The sequence below is a fragment of the Momordica charantia genome (genome assembly GCF_013281855.1).
Source record: "Momordica charantia cultivar OHB3-1 chromosome 9 unlocalized genomic scaffold, Mcharantia_2.0 BLBB01000009.1, whole genome shotgun sequence".
In the NCBI taxonomy this organism is placed as follows: Eukaryota; Viridiplantae; Streptophyta; class Magnoliopsida; order Cucurbitales; family Cucurbitaceae; genus Momordica; species Momordica charantia.
In genome coordinates, this window is record NW_028275167.1 from 7581915 (window position 1) to 7597295 (window position 15381).

General features: G+C 34.1%; 2 protein-coding genes across 4 annotated transcripts; one reads left to right on the forward strand and one right to left on the reverse strand.

Moving 5' to 3' along the window:
* Positions 1-2110: 2110 nt before the first annotated feature.
* CPUorf7 (transcription factor bHLH155-like protein) lies at positions 2111-11302 on the forward strand. Of its 3 annotated transcripts, XR_015787073.1 has the most exons (13): positions 2111-3149; positions 3522-3692; positions 3999-4083; positions 4222-4263; positions 4788-4847; positions 5444-5557; positions 6141-6173; positions 6297-7328; positions 7432-7533; positions 8227-8367; positions 8850-8975; positions 9622-9769; positions 10559-11302. XR_015787073.1 is itself a non-coding variant. In XM_022300150.2 (12 exons), exons 1-12 carry the CDS (start codon positions 3052-3054, stop codon positions 9703-9705), a joined length of 2088 nt encoding a protein of 695 aa, XP_022155842.1. In that variant the 5' UTR covers positions 2111-3051; the 3' UTR covers positions 9706-11302. The 3 variants fall into 3 exon arrangements, 2 of the variants coding, with proteins under 2 accessions (XP_022155842.1, XP_022155844.1); XM_022300150.2 differs by having other exon boundaries at positions 9622-11302; XM_022300152.2 differs by lacking the exon at positions 4222-4263 and having other exon boundaries at positions 9622-11302.
* Positions 10034-14965, reverse strand: LOC111022870 (1-aminocyclopropane-1-carboxylate oxidase homolog 1). The gene is made up of 4 exons (XM_022300153.2): positions 14805-14965; positions 14287-14710; positions 10756-11077; positions 10034-10682 (listed from the first exon to the last, which is right to left on the reverse strand). Exons 1-4 carry the CDS (start codon positions 14887-14889, stop codon positions 10431-10433), a joined length of 1083 nt encoding a protein of 360 aa, XP_022155845.1. The 5' UTR covers positions 14890-14965; the 3' UTR covers positions 10034-10430.
* Positions 14966-15381: the final 416 nt, after the last annotated feature.

A 15381-nucleotide genomic window follows, 5' to 3' on the forward strand; every position in this document is an offset into this window, starting at 1 on the left:
ACTTCTAAAATAATTTGTTGTAATTCTTCTGATCACAATGGACTTTTTATTTATTTATTCTATTGAGTTTGAGCATTTTTGTAATTTTACTTTTAGCACTTCGGACAAAGTACGTTTTCAATTTAATTTTAAGGAGGTATTACTTTACCACTTATTAAAGTCTATAATTTAATTGGATGAATTTAAAAATTTATAGTTAAAATTAGCTCACCAAGCGAATTACATAGCTTAATTATTTTATACCTAAATTTAAATATAATTCCTTTCTAAACAACTTCAATTAGAAGTAACTTCATCCGTTTCTTGTTTTTTCTCGTTTTTAGTGTTTGAGAAATATAAGTGTTTGATAACTATTATGTTTTCTGTTCTTCATTCCTTAAAAATGTTTCCAAAATCAAGTTTCTTATTTCTTGTTCCTATTTTTATTTTTATTTTTGAAAAAACATAAATAAAATCATTATGTATCATTTTTAATTTATAAAATGCATAATAAATATTACAAAAATATATAAGCCAAAAGATTTGAATATTTAATTTTAAAAAATTAATTTTCATATTAGAAATTCACTTTTTTTAATTACAAATTTTAAAGTCCGAGAAATAAGAAATGATTATCAAATATGTTTCTATTTTTTTTCAATAAGTAAAGAAAGAAACAACTGAAAAAAAAAATATTAAATGCAGTTCGGTTTCTATTTATCAAAAAAGAGGAAACAAGAAACAAAAAAGTAAAAAAATAAAAAACGAAAAACAAGAAACATGAACCTTACAAATAGACTCTTAACACCCAAATTTATATTTTATTATGTTGAACATTTGACTATGGCAAACAAGATCAATATAATCAATGAATACAACTAACAAGATAGCCAACATGAACTTAGATCAGCAGTAACTAATACTTGTCTTTGGTCAAGAGGTCATGAGTTCGAATTCTCTAGTAAAAAAAAAACACAACTAACACGATTAGATCTCAAAGTTGTAATTTTCACATTTCCCCCCTTGAATATCCCACTTTTGGTCTAAAAAAGCAAACATTATGATACAATACAACTCTAACATTCAAGATCTCCACAACAAGAACCCTAACAAAAAAGAGCAATGTATTAATCATTTCAAAAAATGCAAAAGATAACCTCCTTTAGAGGAGAGAAAAATGGGAAATGGACAAGGGAGGCAATGGGGTGTAATTGTTACAACTTTTATAACAATAAAATCATGGTTATTGAAAAGGACCTCAAAGGAAATGGAGGGATTGTGCCAAACATTCATATGCCCTTTGTCTAAAAAAGGGGGGAGAGCATTGGGAAAATAATGGCAAATTTCCCTTTTTCTTTCTTTTTCAAAAACAAAATGAAGGGAGCATTTTCCTTCCATAGACATCATGTTGTTGGCCATTTTTTGACCCTCCCCACACAAAGTGAATTGTACCGTCTATTCTCATTGTCAACCACGTCAACATTATTTGCAAACCATATGAGATCTAACCAGAAAGTTTATAGCATTTCTGTAATATATCTACTCCTTTTTGTCCACACTGAATTTTCCTTCACAAATAATTTTTTCATACTTCTGAACTCCCGTGTTATTCTTAAATGATGTATACATGGATGATAATGAATACGAGTAGGATACGTAGTATAATGGTATTGAGATTTTTTTGGGATTCGAGTCCAGTACTCTTATGGGACTTTAGAAAGGAACAATGTTGAATAATTATCTATGAAGGAAAATTCAGTATGCACAGAGAGGTTGATACTAGGAGAGAACTAAAACATTTCCCAATTATTTCGTATCTTAAATTCAAATTTTATTCCCAAGTTCAGCTTAAGTGGGTGGACAAGACACTTATTACCATTTTGAACAAACCTCCAATGACCAAACCAAGCATAGTTCAATTAATTGAGATACTTATCTCAAATCAAAAGACGGTGAGTTGGAATCTATCGTGGGAAAAAAAACGAAAAAAGCCTACACCTATAATTTTCATTTCCCTTCTTGCCCTCCTTCTCCACCGATATTACCAAAATACCCTTCCACTAAAAAAGGAATCCTCTTCTAACCTACGCCGGATGAGTTTAACAGCAGAGGCGGCTCCCGGTTCGCCGGCAGCGCTAAACTGCGCCGTCCGGTTGTAATAAAGCCGTTCGTTTTCAAGTTGTTCTTCCACGATCCGTTGGTTTCATTTGTGTGGGTTTTTTCTGTTACTGCCCTCAGAAAAAAGTGAGAAACCAAACAAAATACACCAGAAATTGAAGCCCTTTTTTCTTCTACTACTGCCCAGTTCGCGAGAAAAAAGCTGAGGGATCTCTCTGCGAATTTCGGAGCCAAAGTATTGAGGACAATGCCAGGAAATGTAGATCAGGGCGTTGAATTTCTCTGTGATTCTCGTCGTTTCTTTCGGTCAAAAAGCTTCGAAACTGTTCCTCTCAGTAAAGGGGCTTGTTGAAATCCGTCCCTTTTCTCTTTTTTCTCTCTTTTACGCTTTTGGGGTTCTTGAAAATTTCTTCTTACGCCTCCTGTTGTTGTTGTTGTTTGTTTCTTTTTGTTTTTATGACGATTTCGTAAGTTCATCCATGTCGTCCGACATAAGCTAGGGTTTAATTTTCCCCTTGTTTCAGTGATCCGTGTCGCTGGAGTGTTTTTGAGATTCTCTGCTGTTGTTGTTCGTCATGGATTGTTGTACCAACTCTTGTGGAGTCCACTGCGTTAGAGGCTATATTGTTGGTGCTGAAAGTTCGATGATCTCGTCTTCTTTGTATTGAATTTATTGAAGAATTTGTGCGCTTGATTAGGGTTTTTTTTTGGGCTGTTTGAGTTTAAGGGGGATGGGAACTGATCGTCTGCTCTTACCTACAGTTGGACCGCCAATAAAACGGCGAGCGGGGTTGAGGAGAAAACAGGCGGGTAGAGGCTCGTATAGGGGAAGCTAGGGAAGTTGGGGATTTTTCCAAGGTGTTTAGAGTTGGGGGATTTTTCAAGGAGTTTTAGTAACAAGCCCTGTTTTGGGAGGGTATTCTTTTTATTAGACAAAAATTGTTCAGTTGAGAGATGGGGACTACTGACTTGCACCAAATACTCAAAAGCCTTTGTTGCAACTCGGAATGGAAGTACGCTGTCTTTTGGAAACTTAAACATCGAGCTCGAATGTAAGTCATTGGGATATGAAATATCAAGCTCTTTTTGTCCTTGCTAAAGAAAATATTTGTTCTGTATGTGGTTCTTGGATGCTTTACTGTGAAGTAGAGAAATTTGATGGTTATTCAAGTACGATGTTGCTTGTCTTGATCTGCCAACTCTTTGTGCAGAGACTACTTTCCATTTTGTGGCTTAGTTACATTGGAGTAGTCCTTTTTCTTTTCCTTTAACTGAAACTTTCGGATGGCTGTTCCTAGTGTTTGTTATTCAGCGGATAATATAGCTCTATGCTTTCCAGCAATTCCCTTGCCCTGTTTTAATCTTTCTATTGGTTTACTGTTCCAGTGTAGGGCATGTAATTCATATGTTATCTTTGGATTCAGGGTGCTGACTTGGGAGGATGGCTACTATGACAATTCTGAACAACATGATCCCCCAGAGAGCAAGTTTTTCAGAAAAACGCTTGAGAAGTTTCATGATGGTCATTTTTCACATGACCCTCTCGGTTTAGCTGTGGCGAAGATGTCCTATCATGTATATTCTCTTGGGGAAGGGTAAGCATCTTAACATTTGTCATCCTTTATGGTTATCATATGATTAGTTAAAGCCATAGTCTTCGATATAATTTTATATTTTATCCTTAAATCAAGTTTGCGTAGAAGGGGAATCATAATGGATAATGCCTTTCACTAATTATATTTATAATAAATTTTCTTGTGCTTCATGTGACTTCGATCAGCCAACTTCTATATTTTGAGTTAAGAATTGGGATTGTTGATTAACTCAGTGTCTATAGGTAGGAATTTTTATGAAGTTGTAATTTACTTCATCTTTATTGTAATTATTGTTTTCCTTTGCAGGATTGTTGGGCAAGTAGCAGTTACTGGAAAACATCAATGGATTACTGCAGACGAGCAAATACCAAATTTCTCTTCAACACTTGAGGTGCCATACTTTTCCGTTCTGCAATTATTTAAGTTAATGCAGTTTATCTTATGATTTCAGGTATATAATTAAATGCTTGTTTTTTGACTATTTGGGATTGTATTACTTTACTCATTTTTTCTGATCATATTTCAATAGTATTGTGACGGTTGGCAAACACAATTTTCAGCTGGCATTAAGGTATGGCAGCCTCTCTATCTCACCAATGCATACACCCAGAAAAAAATGAAAAATGGGTGTCTTTTTTCTACAAAGTAAAGAACATTTTCCTATTCTACCCAATACCTTAATTTCCGCTTTTTAGTGTTGACCATTGTTTCTTTAAAGATATCAGTGTTCTAACATCCAAAATATATGATTTCGATTAGCTCTTTTGAATTAAGATAAATTTTACCTTTTTTCCTTGGAATCATATTCGTAGTTTCTGGCTTATTTCGGCAACCATGAAAATTGAAAACTGAAGTTTGGATACAACAATCTAAAGGTTCTACCATGAATTAGTAGATCTACTTTGACTAACTTGGTCAAGGAATCAGATAGTCTACTTTGATTAAAATTGGGTTAGATGGGTCGCGAATTCAACTGCTTATATTCTGTATGGATGAAAAAATTGAAAATAAATCCAGCTTATGCAAGTTTTCTTTTCACGAATTTATTTATATATTTTGCTAACACACTACCAATGTTATTTATCTGCTCTGTAGACTATTGTTGTTGTAGCGGTTGTTCCACATGGTGTTTTGCAGCTTGGGTCTTTAGATAAAGTAAGAGAAACTTCCTTCTGGTAGATTGTGAAAGTTTGCCAACTTGTTTCATATAATAGGCATCTCTGACAATGAAATGCATTCCGTTCTTGTAACCTTACGTTCCTTATGATTGTTAGTATTTGGTATCTGTTATATAACTTATATTTTAGTAGCTTTGTACCCATGGCTTAAATAACGGGTAACTGTATGCATGTTTTTATCTATTTGTAAATTGGAACAATTAAAGAGTTGTTTGGAATGTTCTTGTTTCTCATTTTATTTCCACTCCACTGGAACAACAAGAACAGGAATGAGAAGCACGAAACTGAAACGTTATGAAACAAGCCCCGAGAGGATGAAGACTTAAATTTTGTTTACTTTTTATTTATTTTTGGATGAAGAGACTTACATTATGTTTCCATTCTCAGTAGTGTTAATATCTGTCAGATTTTAGTAGTTTTGTTACCATCCATGCATTAAATGATAAAACATTTGATTTAACGTGCACGAAGGAATGCAAGGATATTGTAAAAATATTAAATTAATGGCTTCCTTCAATTTGCATGTTATCTCATTCTAGTTTATTTTTTGTGTGCATTTCTTATTGGAATTAGGTCACTGAGGATATCAATCTTGTGACTCGCATCAGAAATATCTTTCTAACTCTTCAAGAATCTTCAGCTGGGCATATTAAGCCGATGCATTCTTGTACAAGTTCAGGATACATGGTAACTCTCTTTCTGTATCTCTTACCCTTTCCCCTCTTTGCCCTCATTTATGCAATAGAAGAATTTCTGTATTAGTTCGATATGATAGGGTAGGAATGTAGGATCTGCCAGTATTGTTTAAAGTATCATGAGGTGCTGTAAAGCGCACTAGTCCTCCCCAGCTTAAGTGTGAGGCGCGAAAAAAAGGGCAAGGTTTTTTTTTTTTTTTTTTTAATTATTTTTATTCAGTCGCAGTTTGCAAGTAGAAAGATATAAATAAAATATTTATCTATGAAAAGAAATAGTATTATCAATAATAAGATAATGAAAAGTTTAATTTTAAGAAATTAGAGTGTTGTGAGAGATTTTGGAGAAAAATGAACATTTTTTAAGATATTTGTTGGTTTCTTCACAGAAGAATTAGGAAAAAAAAAAGAAAAAGAAAAAGAAAAGGCCCTCAGAGATTCATTTAGGGCACCACCTCACTCTTCTCAGAGAAGTGCACCTGTGTGCGTTTTAAATCACTGGGATCTGCTGTGTCCTCTGCACTTCGTATACAGATATACTGGTTAGACTAAATGATATCGATTTTCCTCTTCTGCAGGCGGACATTTCAACTAAAAGCTTAGTAACAGAGGTGACTCCTGGTTGCTTTAACTACTAGTGAAAATTGAGAAAGTTCAGATATTTGCTGCCTAAATTTTCCACCCTGTGATAAAACTTGGGATTATTCTCTTATTATCTACTTCCTGTATATCAGAAAAATGAAGTTGAGATGGTCAGCAAGAGTGTGGGGATAGAGTTGTCAGGATCTGGGGGCAATGAATCTCTGAAAACAAAACCGGATGCTACCATTGTGCAGGGTTTGAAATCACAAGTGAGGTCGATTGATGATAGGATGTGTGTAGGGGAGCCTAGTGGGTGCAAAGATATGGCAGTTGGTTTGAAACACAAAGTACATGTACGATTGCAAAACTCAACCATGGATATGGTTAATATATGTGGTAATTTACTTCCAGCTGAGAAGATCATGACAAATGATGCATGCTTCCCTATGAATTCTCATGCCTCTTCTGCATGTGATGGAGTTAATCACAATGGGATGTTGAGAAGAACCAACCCTACAGAAATGTGCTTGGAAAATGACGTTGAAGCATTGGAGATTCGAAATGAAACTGATATGTATCCATCAAACACATCATTGAAGTTCCCTGCTGGTTATGAGCTCCATGAAGTACTCGGGCCTGCTTTTCTGAAAGATGCTCTCTATCTTGACTGGCAAGTGGAGTACGGTTTTGGTAGTAAAGCTTTCGAGTTATCTGAGGGAATGAGTGGTAGCCAGTTGACATCTGATTCACCGATGGAGCGTCTTCTAGAAGCAGTAGTGGCTGATGTTTGCCACAGCGGTTCTGATGTCAAAAGCAACACATCTCTATGCAAATCTGGACAGTCCCTGTTAACAACTGAAAGAATTCCCGAGCCTTCCACAAATATTACAACATCTGCTTGTTCGGAAGGTTACTCAATGGGTCAAAGTCAATCATCTTTTATTGGAGAGGACATGCAGAACTCTTTAAGCTCATCAGGAGTATGTGGGGTGATGTCCCCAAAGGGGTTTTCGTCGACTTATTCCGGTACTGGCAGTGAGCACCTGGAGAGGTCTTCAGAACCTGCAAAGAACAATAAGAGAAGGGCCAAACCTGGTGAGAGTTGTAGGCCCAGGCCGAGGGACCGACAATTGATCCAGGACCGCATCAAAGAACTTCGAGAGCTAGTGCCAAATGGAGCAAAAGTAACTTCTGAGAAGCCCTTCATCCATTTTTTCATTTTGATGGAACTAGAATGTTTCATTACTCTTTTGCTTCTTCCTCTTACAAGCTTCTTGCTTATATCAGTGTAGTATTGATTCGTTGCTGGAGCGCACAATCAAGCACATGTTGTTCTTGCAAGGCATCACCAAGCATGCTGACAAGCTAAATAAATGCGCAAACATGAAGGTAATTGGCTCAGAAACCCTACTGTAACAAGAAAGTTATTTTCTTTTCCTACATGGTTAGAAAGCCTGTTTCGTATTATTCCTTTTCCATTATCATGCTGATTGTTCTCAAGCTAACGCCGGTGGCATCAGTGTTTTGAGAAGCACACCTAGGCGCGCACGCCTAGGTGCGCTACTCAAAGAAACCCAAAGAAGTGAGGCACCCTAACTAAGGCGCACACTCTTCCAAAGGGAGTGCACATGCCTTAGGGCCTTTTGGCTGTTTTATTTATGTTATTTTTTTAATTTTTTAAAAGAAATTAAAAATATCTTTCAAATCCCCCTTTTTTTACCTAATTAACCGTTTAGAAAGCCTCTAATTTCTTAACTTTCTCACTAACTCTTTTGTATAAAAAAAATTATCTACATCTTTTTTATTGTGCGACTTGAGACAAAAGCCTTTTTTTTGTGTCTTGATCTTAAGTTCTGGAAGGCTATTGTGCTTTAAAAAACACAGGATGAGATGGCTATCATCCGAAGAAATAAGGTCTATAAATAGGACGGGTGATAACAATTATTATGGAAAATGGCCTCGCTACATCTTGTGTTCCTTGTGATAGTAGCTTAGACTTTCAACTTGTCTGCACTGAAGTAACATTTTTATGTGATAATCTTGAACACTGTTCTCCACTTCTTACATGTTATGTATTTATAGTTGCATCAGAAGGAAAATGGCATGCTAGGATCCTCAAATAATGATCAGGGTTCAAGCTGGGCAGTTGAGGTGGGTGGTCAACTTAAAGTTTGTTCGATAATTGTGGAGAATCTCAACAAGAATGGGCAGATTCTTGTAGAGGTATGATTTATGAAATGGTTAAATTAATCTTTCATTTATTAGAGAGCAAGTATTGGTCTTTTTCCCACAGTAAAGATTAAATAAATTGAAATGTGTTGTAACTCTAGCCATCTATCTCTTGCTTTTATTTTCCTTCCTTGATTATTTAGGCCCATTTGACAACTATTTTATTTTTGAAAATTTAGCTTATTAGCAAGCCTACTTCCACCAATGCGTTTTTTACTTTGTTATCTACTTTTTAAAAGCATTTACAAAATCTAAGCCAATTTTTTTTGAAGGGTAGTTTTAGTAAACTTTTTTTAGTTTTTGGAATTCAAATGTGTTTATAAAAATAGTGAAAAATACACCAAAGAAATTGAGAGATGGTAGGCATAACTTTGAAAAATAAAAAACAAAAACGAGAGCGTTATAAAATGGGACCTTAGTTTTTCCTGGTTTTACATTATAATTTATAACAATTGATACAATACACCTCTTTTCAGATGTTGTGTGAAGAATGCAGCCATTTTTTGGAGATAGCAGAGGCTATTAGAAGCTTGGGACTGACAATTCTAAAAGGCATAACGGAAGCCCATGGCGAGAAAACGTGGATTTGTTTTGTGGTTGAGGTATAATAAAATCCAAATCAGAATTCTCAATGTTGGTTGGGAAAAATTATATTTTTCTTTCCTCTCTTCCCTTTAGTGCTGCTGCTGCTAATGCAATCCACCATAGTAACCTGGTTTGAGAGAACTGGATGGATTAATATAATAAGGGCCTTGTTTGATGACTAATATCGTTTGTAGTTTCTGTTTTTAAAACTGATGTTGGCTTCTTAATAATTTCTTTGTCATGTTTATTACCTTAAAAATATATTTCAATTCTTGCTAAATTTCAAACACACAAATTTTTAAAAACTACTTTTCTCATAGGTTTTCAAAATTATTTTGAAAACATTTTCTTATCAAAAAAATTATTTTGAAAACATTTTTAATAAATAGATTTCTAAACAAAGAAAAGTATTAGCGGAAGAAGTGTTTATAAATTTATTTTTCAAAAACAGAAAAATATAAACAAAATAGTCGTCAAACGGAACTAATATCTTGGTTTGGTCTCTTTTAAGACTTTATACAATGGTTTTTTCTAACCCATTTTTGGCTAAATAGTCCAATTGCATAGAATAATAGAACTTGAAATTTGTATGGTGATGTGAAGGCGAATTGATGGTACTTATCAATCATTGTATTGATATATCTGGTTTTGAAACTATTGTAGGGGGAGAATAACAGAAGCATACACAGGATGGATATCTTATGGTCCCTTGTTCAAATTCTACAGCGCAGTAACAATACAATGTGACAGCTTCTTCAACCGCTCAAACTTTTTGCAACTATTGTTTGTGTAGATTCCTCTGTAAAATAGTGTGAGTTTACCATTCATCTATCTCCTGCTTTTTGGAGTGCATCACCACTTTGCTCAGAGATATTCACCCTTCCCTATACAGTTCTTGAATATGAACTAGGAAAAAAGAAACATAAGAATCTATAGAAGGGTGCTCTAAAAGCAAGCCAAGTTTCTGTGAAGAGCATTATTGTTTCCACTTTCCATGTGTGAAAAACTTTTTCTTTTTTTACTTGTTTGGTGTGTTTTCTAGCAAGTGTTGTCATTGTTTGAGAGGTACAAAAGGTTTTCTACTTGATAGAGTGCAACTATTCTGTATTTGTAAGACTCAATTTTAATAGTATAAGTTCATTTGAACAATACAAGTGTTCTCGTATATGTGGTATTGCACTTCTACCGGTTTGCTTGTCCCCAGTATGCTAGGACATTTATAACACCACCTAAATAAGCCTGATATTTGAACAATTCTTCCCGTTGCTTGCATAGAACTTCCTTCCTATATCTGCAAATAGATGATTTTCTTGCCTACTACAGATCCCATACTACCCCCGTAAACTGAAAATCTATAACTCTGATTGCTATGGAAATACCGTTTAATTTATGGTGCTTGTTTCTTTGGTGAAAACTACAGTTGAAACTTATTTTTGTAGTATATGGAGTTTCCTTTGTGCTAAAAGGGGGTTTCATATTCTAAGATGTGGTAGGGCTGAATTACCATCCTGTCCCTTGAGCATATGGCAGATAAGATAATCATTGATATTAGTCGATCTGTATATGGGTGGGTTGTCCTCAGATAGAAACTCTTTTGCAGGTCCATAAGGTGTGAGCCTATGTCTTGCACTTGGATAAAAGAAGCATGCTGCTGATACTCTCTTCCCAGTGCCCCTTGCCAACACCCTGTGCTCTACACTCTTGATCTTGTCATTGGTGATCAGCTGCATCAATCAAACAAAACAACACCCATCAAGTTATGGCCTAGACAAGGATGGAAAGAAAGAACGAACGGACCTGGAGAAAGTCGCCGATGTTGGCGAGGAGCGCTCCGGGGAGGGGAGAAACATGGAGCCACTGGTTTTGATGGAGGACTTGGAGGCCACCAGTGGTGTCTTGGAGGAGAATTGTGAAAGCAGATGGGTCTGAGTGCTTGATTGTGCCTAATGTGAGCTCTGGTTGAGGGCAGGCTGGGTAATAGTGACACACAAGAGTCTCAGATTTCATACATTCTGATCTTGCAAAGTAATCAGTGGGGACTCCCAATGCCTCTGATATCAACTCTGATATCTTGTCTCTTAGCTCTCTTATGTGCTTCATGTATTCACTCACTGCCTCTCTGTCAAATCAAAACCACACACTTCACAAACACAAATCTTGTATCTATAGTGTCATGTATCAGGTAATATTACTCGTAATGCTCTGCTACGTGCACCGAATACTCGTGCCGGAGCTGGCTTTTAGTTTTAGAATGAGTTTGAGAAGACTTTTGAGATAACCATGGTATGAATATGTCGCAAAAGAATAATGAAAGTTTTGAAAAGTACTTTTTACCATTTCAAAATTAATGGTGAACTCTTCTTTAATCTTTTGAAAGCTTTCGGTTCATTATTTGGGTAATGAATTAATTTTGATTGAATTCTTACCATCACAACAATGTTCGAGTTTTAATGGTGATATATATTTTTTTTCGTGAGGCTATTTGTTGTTATTGTCATAGTATTTCTAGTGTTTCCATTCTTTATGATGACCTATTTTTGGTGAGTAAGTTATTATGGATTAGATTATTTTAAGAGAAGTGAGTAGATTTTTTCGACTTTTTCTTTTTTTGATACAACATGTGCATTAGATTTTTTTTTTGCCTACTACAAAAAAATTATTTTCATGTTACATCATCCCTTCGTTAGTGAATTTAAGTCATTTGATTATTGGCAATAAACACATGATTGAAAATAAGATTCTAAAAGGAAAAAAGAAAAAAAAAATATATATATATATGAAACTATTCTAGAAGAACAATATGTATACTAGATAGAGGTAACATTATTAATTTAAATCTAAAGATAAATATAGTGTGGCAATCGGTTACAATATAACGAAAACATCAAATGTATTTAAACATATTTGGCATTTTCAAAGAAACCTATCTTAAACCGCTTGGTTACATAGTGTGGCAGTTGGTTTTTTTCGGGTTAAAAAACACTTTTAATCTACTTTTTTTTAAGTAACAATTTAGTCATTGTATTCTAAAATTGATAACAATTTAGTCCTTATATGAATTTTTTTTTTGTTAAGTTTGTTGTTTGTATATATTGATAAATTAAAGAATGACCAAATATGTTTATAAATTAGAAAGATTAAATTGTTATATGATAAAATTTCACACTTAATTTTAATAAAACTTTTTACGATAGGGACTAAATTGTTACAAATTTTAAACTATATGGACTAAATCGTTACAAATTAAAGTTCAGGGACTAAATTATTACTTTAAGGATAGTATAGGGACTAAATTGTCACAAACTGAAGTTCCCGGGGATCAAATGTGTTTTTTAAACATTTTTTTAAATAAAAAAAAATCTCTTTTTGTCTTAAACATGTTTATTTGACAGCTATTTTTGAGAACCATCAATCAATTTATCACCTACAATTCACAAGCACATTTTAAAAACCATGTCCCATGATATCTAACCCCAAAAAACAATCCCATTATCTTATCTATTTTTTTGTTTGTTGAAAGTTTTACTTTCTCAAAGTTTTGGACATTTTTTTTGATCCCAAATCCTATGGTGTACTTACGATATTAAATTTTCATTTACATGTCTCTGTCTATGTGTTTGTAGATTCTATATTGATATAAAGAGTAAATCAACGTTTCCTATATATAATAACAAATTTAATGAAAAAATATATATAAAACATAAAAAATTATGGACATCAACATTTCTATCAACAACAATATCTAAAATACGAGTTGTCACATGCTTGTTTAGGAAGGTGATTATCAAAAAATGCTTATAGAAAAAGTGAATCACTTAAAAATAATATACAATAATTTTAAAAGTATTTAATCTAAAAACACTTTTTGCAATCTTGACAAAAAAAAAAAAAGGTTCTATTAGAACTTGTTTTCTACAGGAAAGAATTACTTTTTCCTATCTTTATAATTTTTTTATTTCTTTTTCTAACTTATTAATTTCTTTCACTTCAATGCCTCTTAATTTGAGGAAAAAAAAATCTAATCTAATGATTAAAATAAGTCTTCAATATTATTCATAATATTTCTATGGGTAATTTTGAATGTTAGAAAATGTACTAAAAATAGGAGTCTTTGTGAGTATATTCCCTTTTTGTCTTAAATATGTTTCTCTGACAGCTGTCTTAATAAACTATCCATCACATTTTTTTTTTAAAAAAAGGAAGAAAAAGAATCACACGTCTAATATTATTTATTTGTTCTTTTTTTTTCCTTTACCTAATTTTGACAAATTGTGGGGTATGTTTCAATTTTGGTTTTACTTTTTCAAATTTGTGGACAGTTTTTTTTCCCAAACTTCATGTCTTAAATTTGCTATTAATATACAACTTTATTTACTCTAACTAACCCAACCATTGTTCAAATGAGTTAAAATGTCATGAGTTTGAATTTTCATTTTTGTGATGATATAAAAAAGAATTTTATTTAAGAAATTAAAAGCGTATAGAATTATTCAGAGATTAATATAAATGTAGATAAACTATACAACAGATATTAACAAATATAAAGAAATAGTTGTTTCTAAATTTCAAGGGATCCTTGGTTTTAAAACTTTCGATTTGGTTTCAATGGTTTTGTTAAATCTAACAAGCTATCCATAAATTATGTTTTACTCACCCAAAGATTCCACCGAGCTATTTCCTTATATCTTTTGCTCAATTCTAAACTCTAATACAGCCTCGCTAACACAATTAGACAAATAGAGGATATCAAATCATTGCCACAAAATTCTTTTGGTCAATTTGGGGAAAAAGCATCCGACAAAATCATATGAACTAAAGTGAAACTTTTAAAATCAGAAGAGTTAAAACCCAAGCCATAGAGTTGACCAAATTGAAACCGAACCAAAAATCATAGACTAAATTGAAACTTTCAAAACTATAGGGAGCAAATCGAAACACAAAACCATAGGTTGTTACTTAACTTTTTTATTTTTATTTTGGAGAATGACTCATGGTGTGATACCCCACCTAAGATACTAAAATTATAAGATTTTTAAAAAGAGATAAATAAACCCAAATATTTTCCATGACCTTATTGATCCGTCCAAAAAAGAGAAAATCAATTTCGAGTTAAATCTTTAGGGAGGAGAATTAACGTAGGTATCCAATTATTATATTAATCTTAATCTTGATCTGAAAAAATAGAGTAGTTCAAAACTATATATTACTTTGAAATATATAGTGTCAATCTAATAATGATATGAGTTATTTAGTGAGTGGAATTAGTCAAAATACTCATAAGCAGACTCGAACACACACAAAATTATTGCAATCATAATTAAAGGTTACCTGCAAATTGATGGATATTCGTGAGGATGAAGATGAGGGCCGTCCAAAAACTCAAAGGATATGGAGTCCCTCCAGCCAGCGGCCTTGGAGATGAGAAGATTTCCATTACAATAAAACTTGACCTTCTGAGAAGGATCCCTTGAGTACCACTTCATCTTCTCCTCCCTTGGCTGCTCATGAAACTCTTCAATGGCTTCCAACACCTTCTCCATCACCCCACTTGGAACCCCATGGTTCACCATCTGAAACAGACCCCACTCCTCACATGCCTCCCCAATCTCCCTCACCACCTCCTCCCTCCGCCGCTCGCCGCTTAGATCTATCACCGGCACCTCCGCCACCGCCCCTCCTGCCCTCTCGCTCCCGCTCTCGGGCGGATGGATGAAGAACCCTGGGATCCTGGTCGCTCCTCCCTCGATCAGGCCTAGTCAAGAATATGAATAAACAATTAAATTAAATATACTGCAACCCTTTGACTTTTAAAATTTTGGATTTAGTGGTGATATCGTTTGACAGACCTTTGACTCCCGCCTTGGTATCGTCGAAGTCCTTGACTTGCTTGGCTCTTTTTTCACTCTGCAAGTCCTTGCTTGTGAGATCCATGATTGAGCAAAGTTTGAAGGTTCTTGGGGAAGGTTTGTGGGATTTATAAGAATTTGTTTGGGGGAAGGAGAAAAAAGAGGGAATATATATATATATAGGGAAGGCCATACCCTATTGTCTTTGTGTGGACCACACGCAAATCTTTCAATTTTTGTAGCTTTCTTTTCTCAAGACTATGAACATGACGTGCTAGCTCTAAAGTTCCTACTTTTTGTGTGCATTTCCATAGTTAGTAAAAAGATTGATATCTCATTCACAGCCTAATTTCGGGTTTAAATCTCATTTTGGATCTCGAACCTTTCACTTATCTGGGTGTGTTTTGTTTTTGTTGAACGCGCTTATGATATGTTTTGGGGTTTTAGTCTTTCTAACTTTTAAATGTTTGATTATTAAGATATGCTCGAGTTGGTTTGAGATGTTTTGTTTTATTTTGGAAAATTTGAAGAGAAAAGTTAAATAAACATGAAAGTATAACTTTAGTATATATAGAAA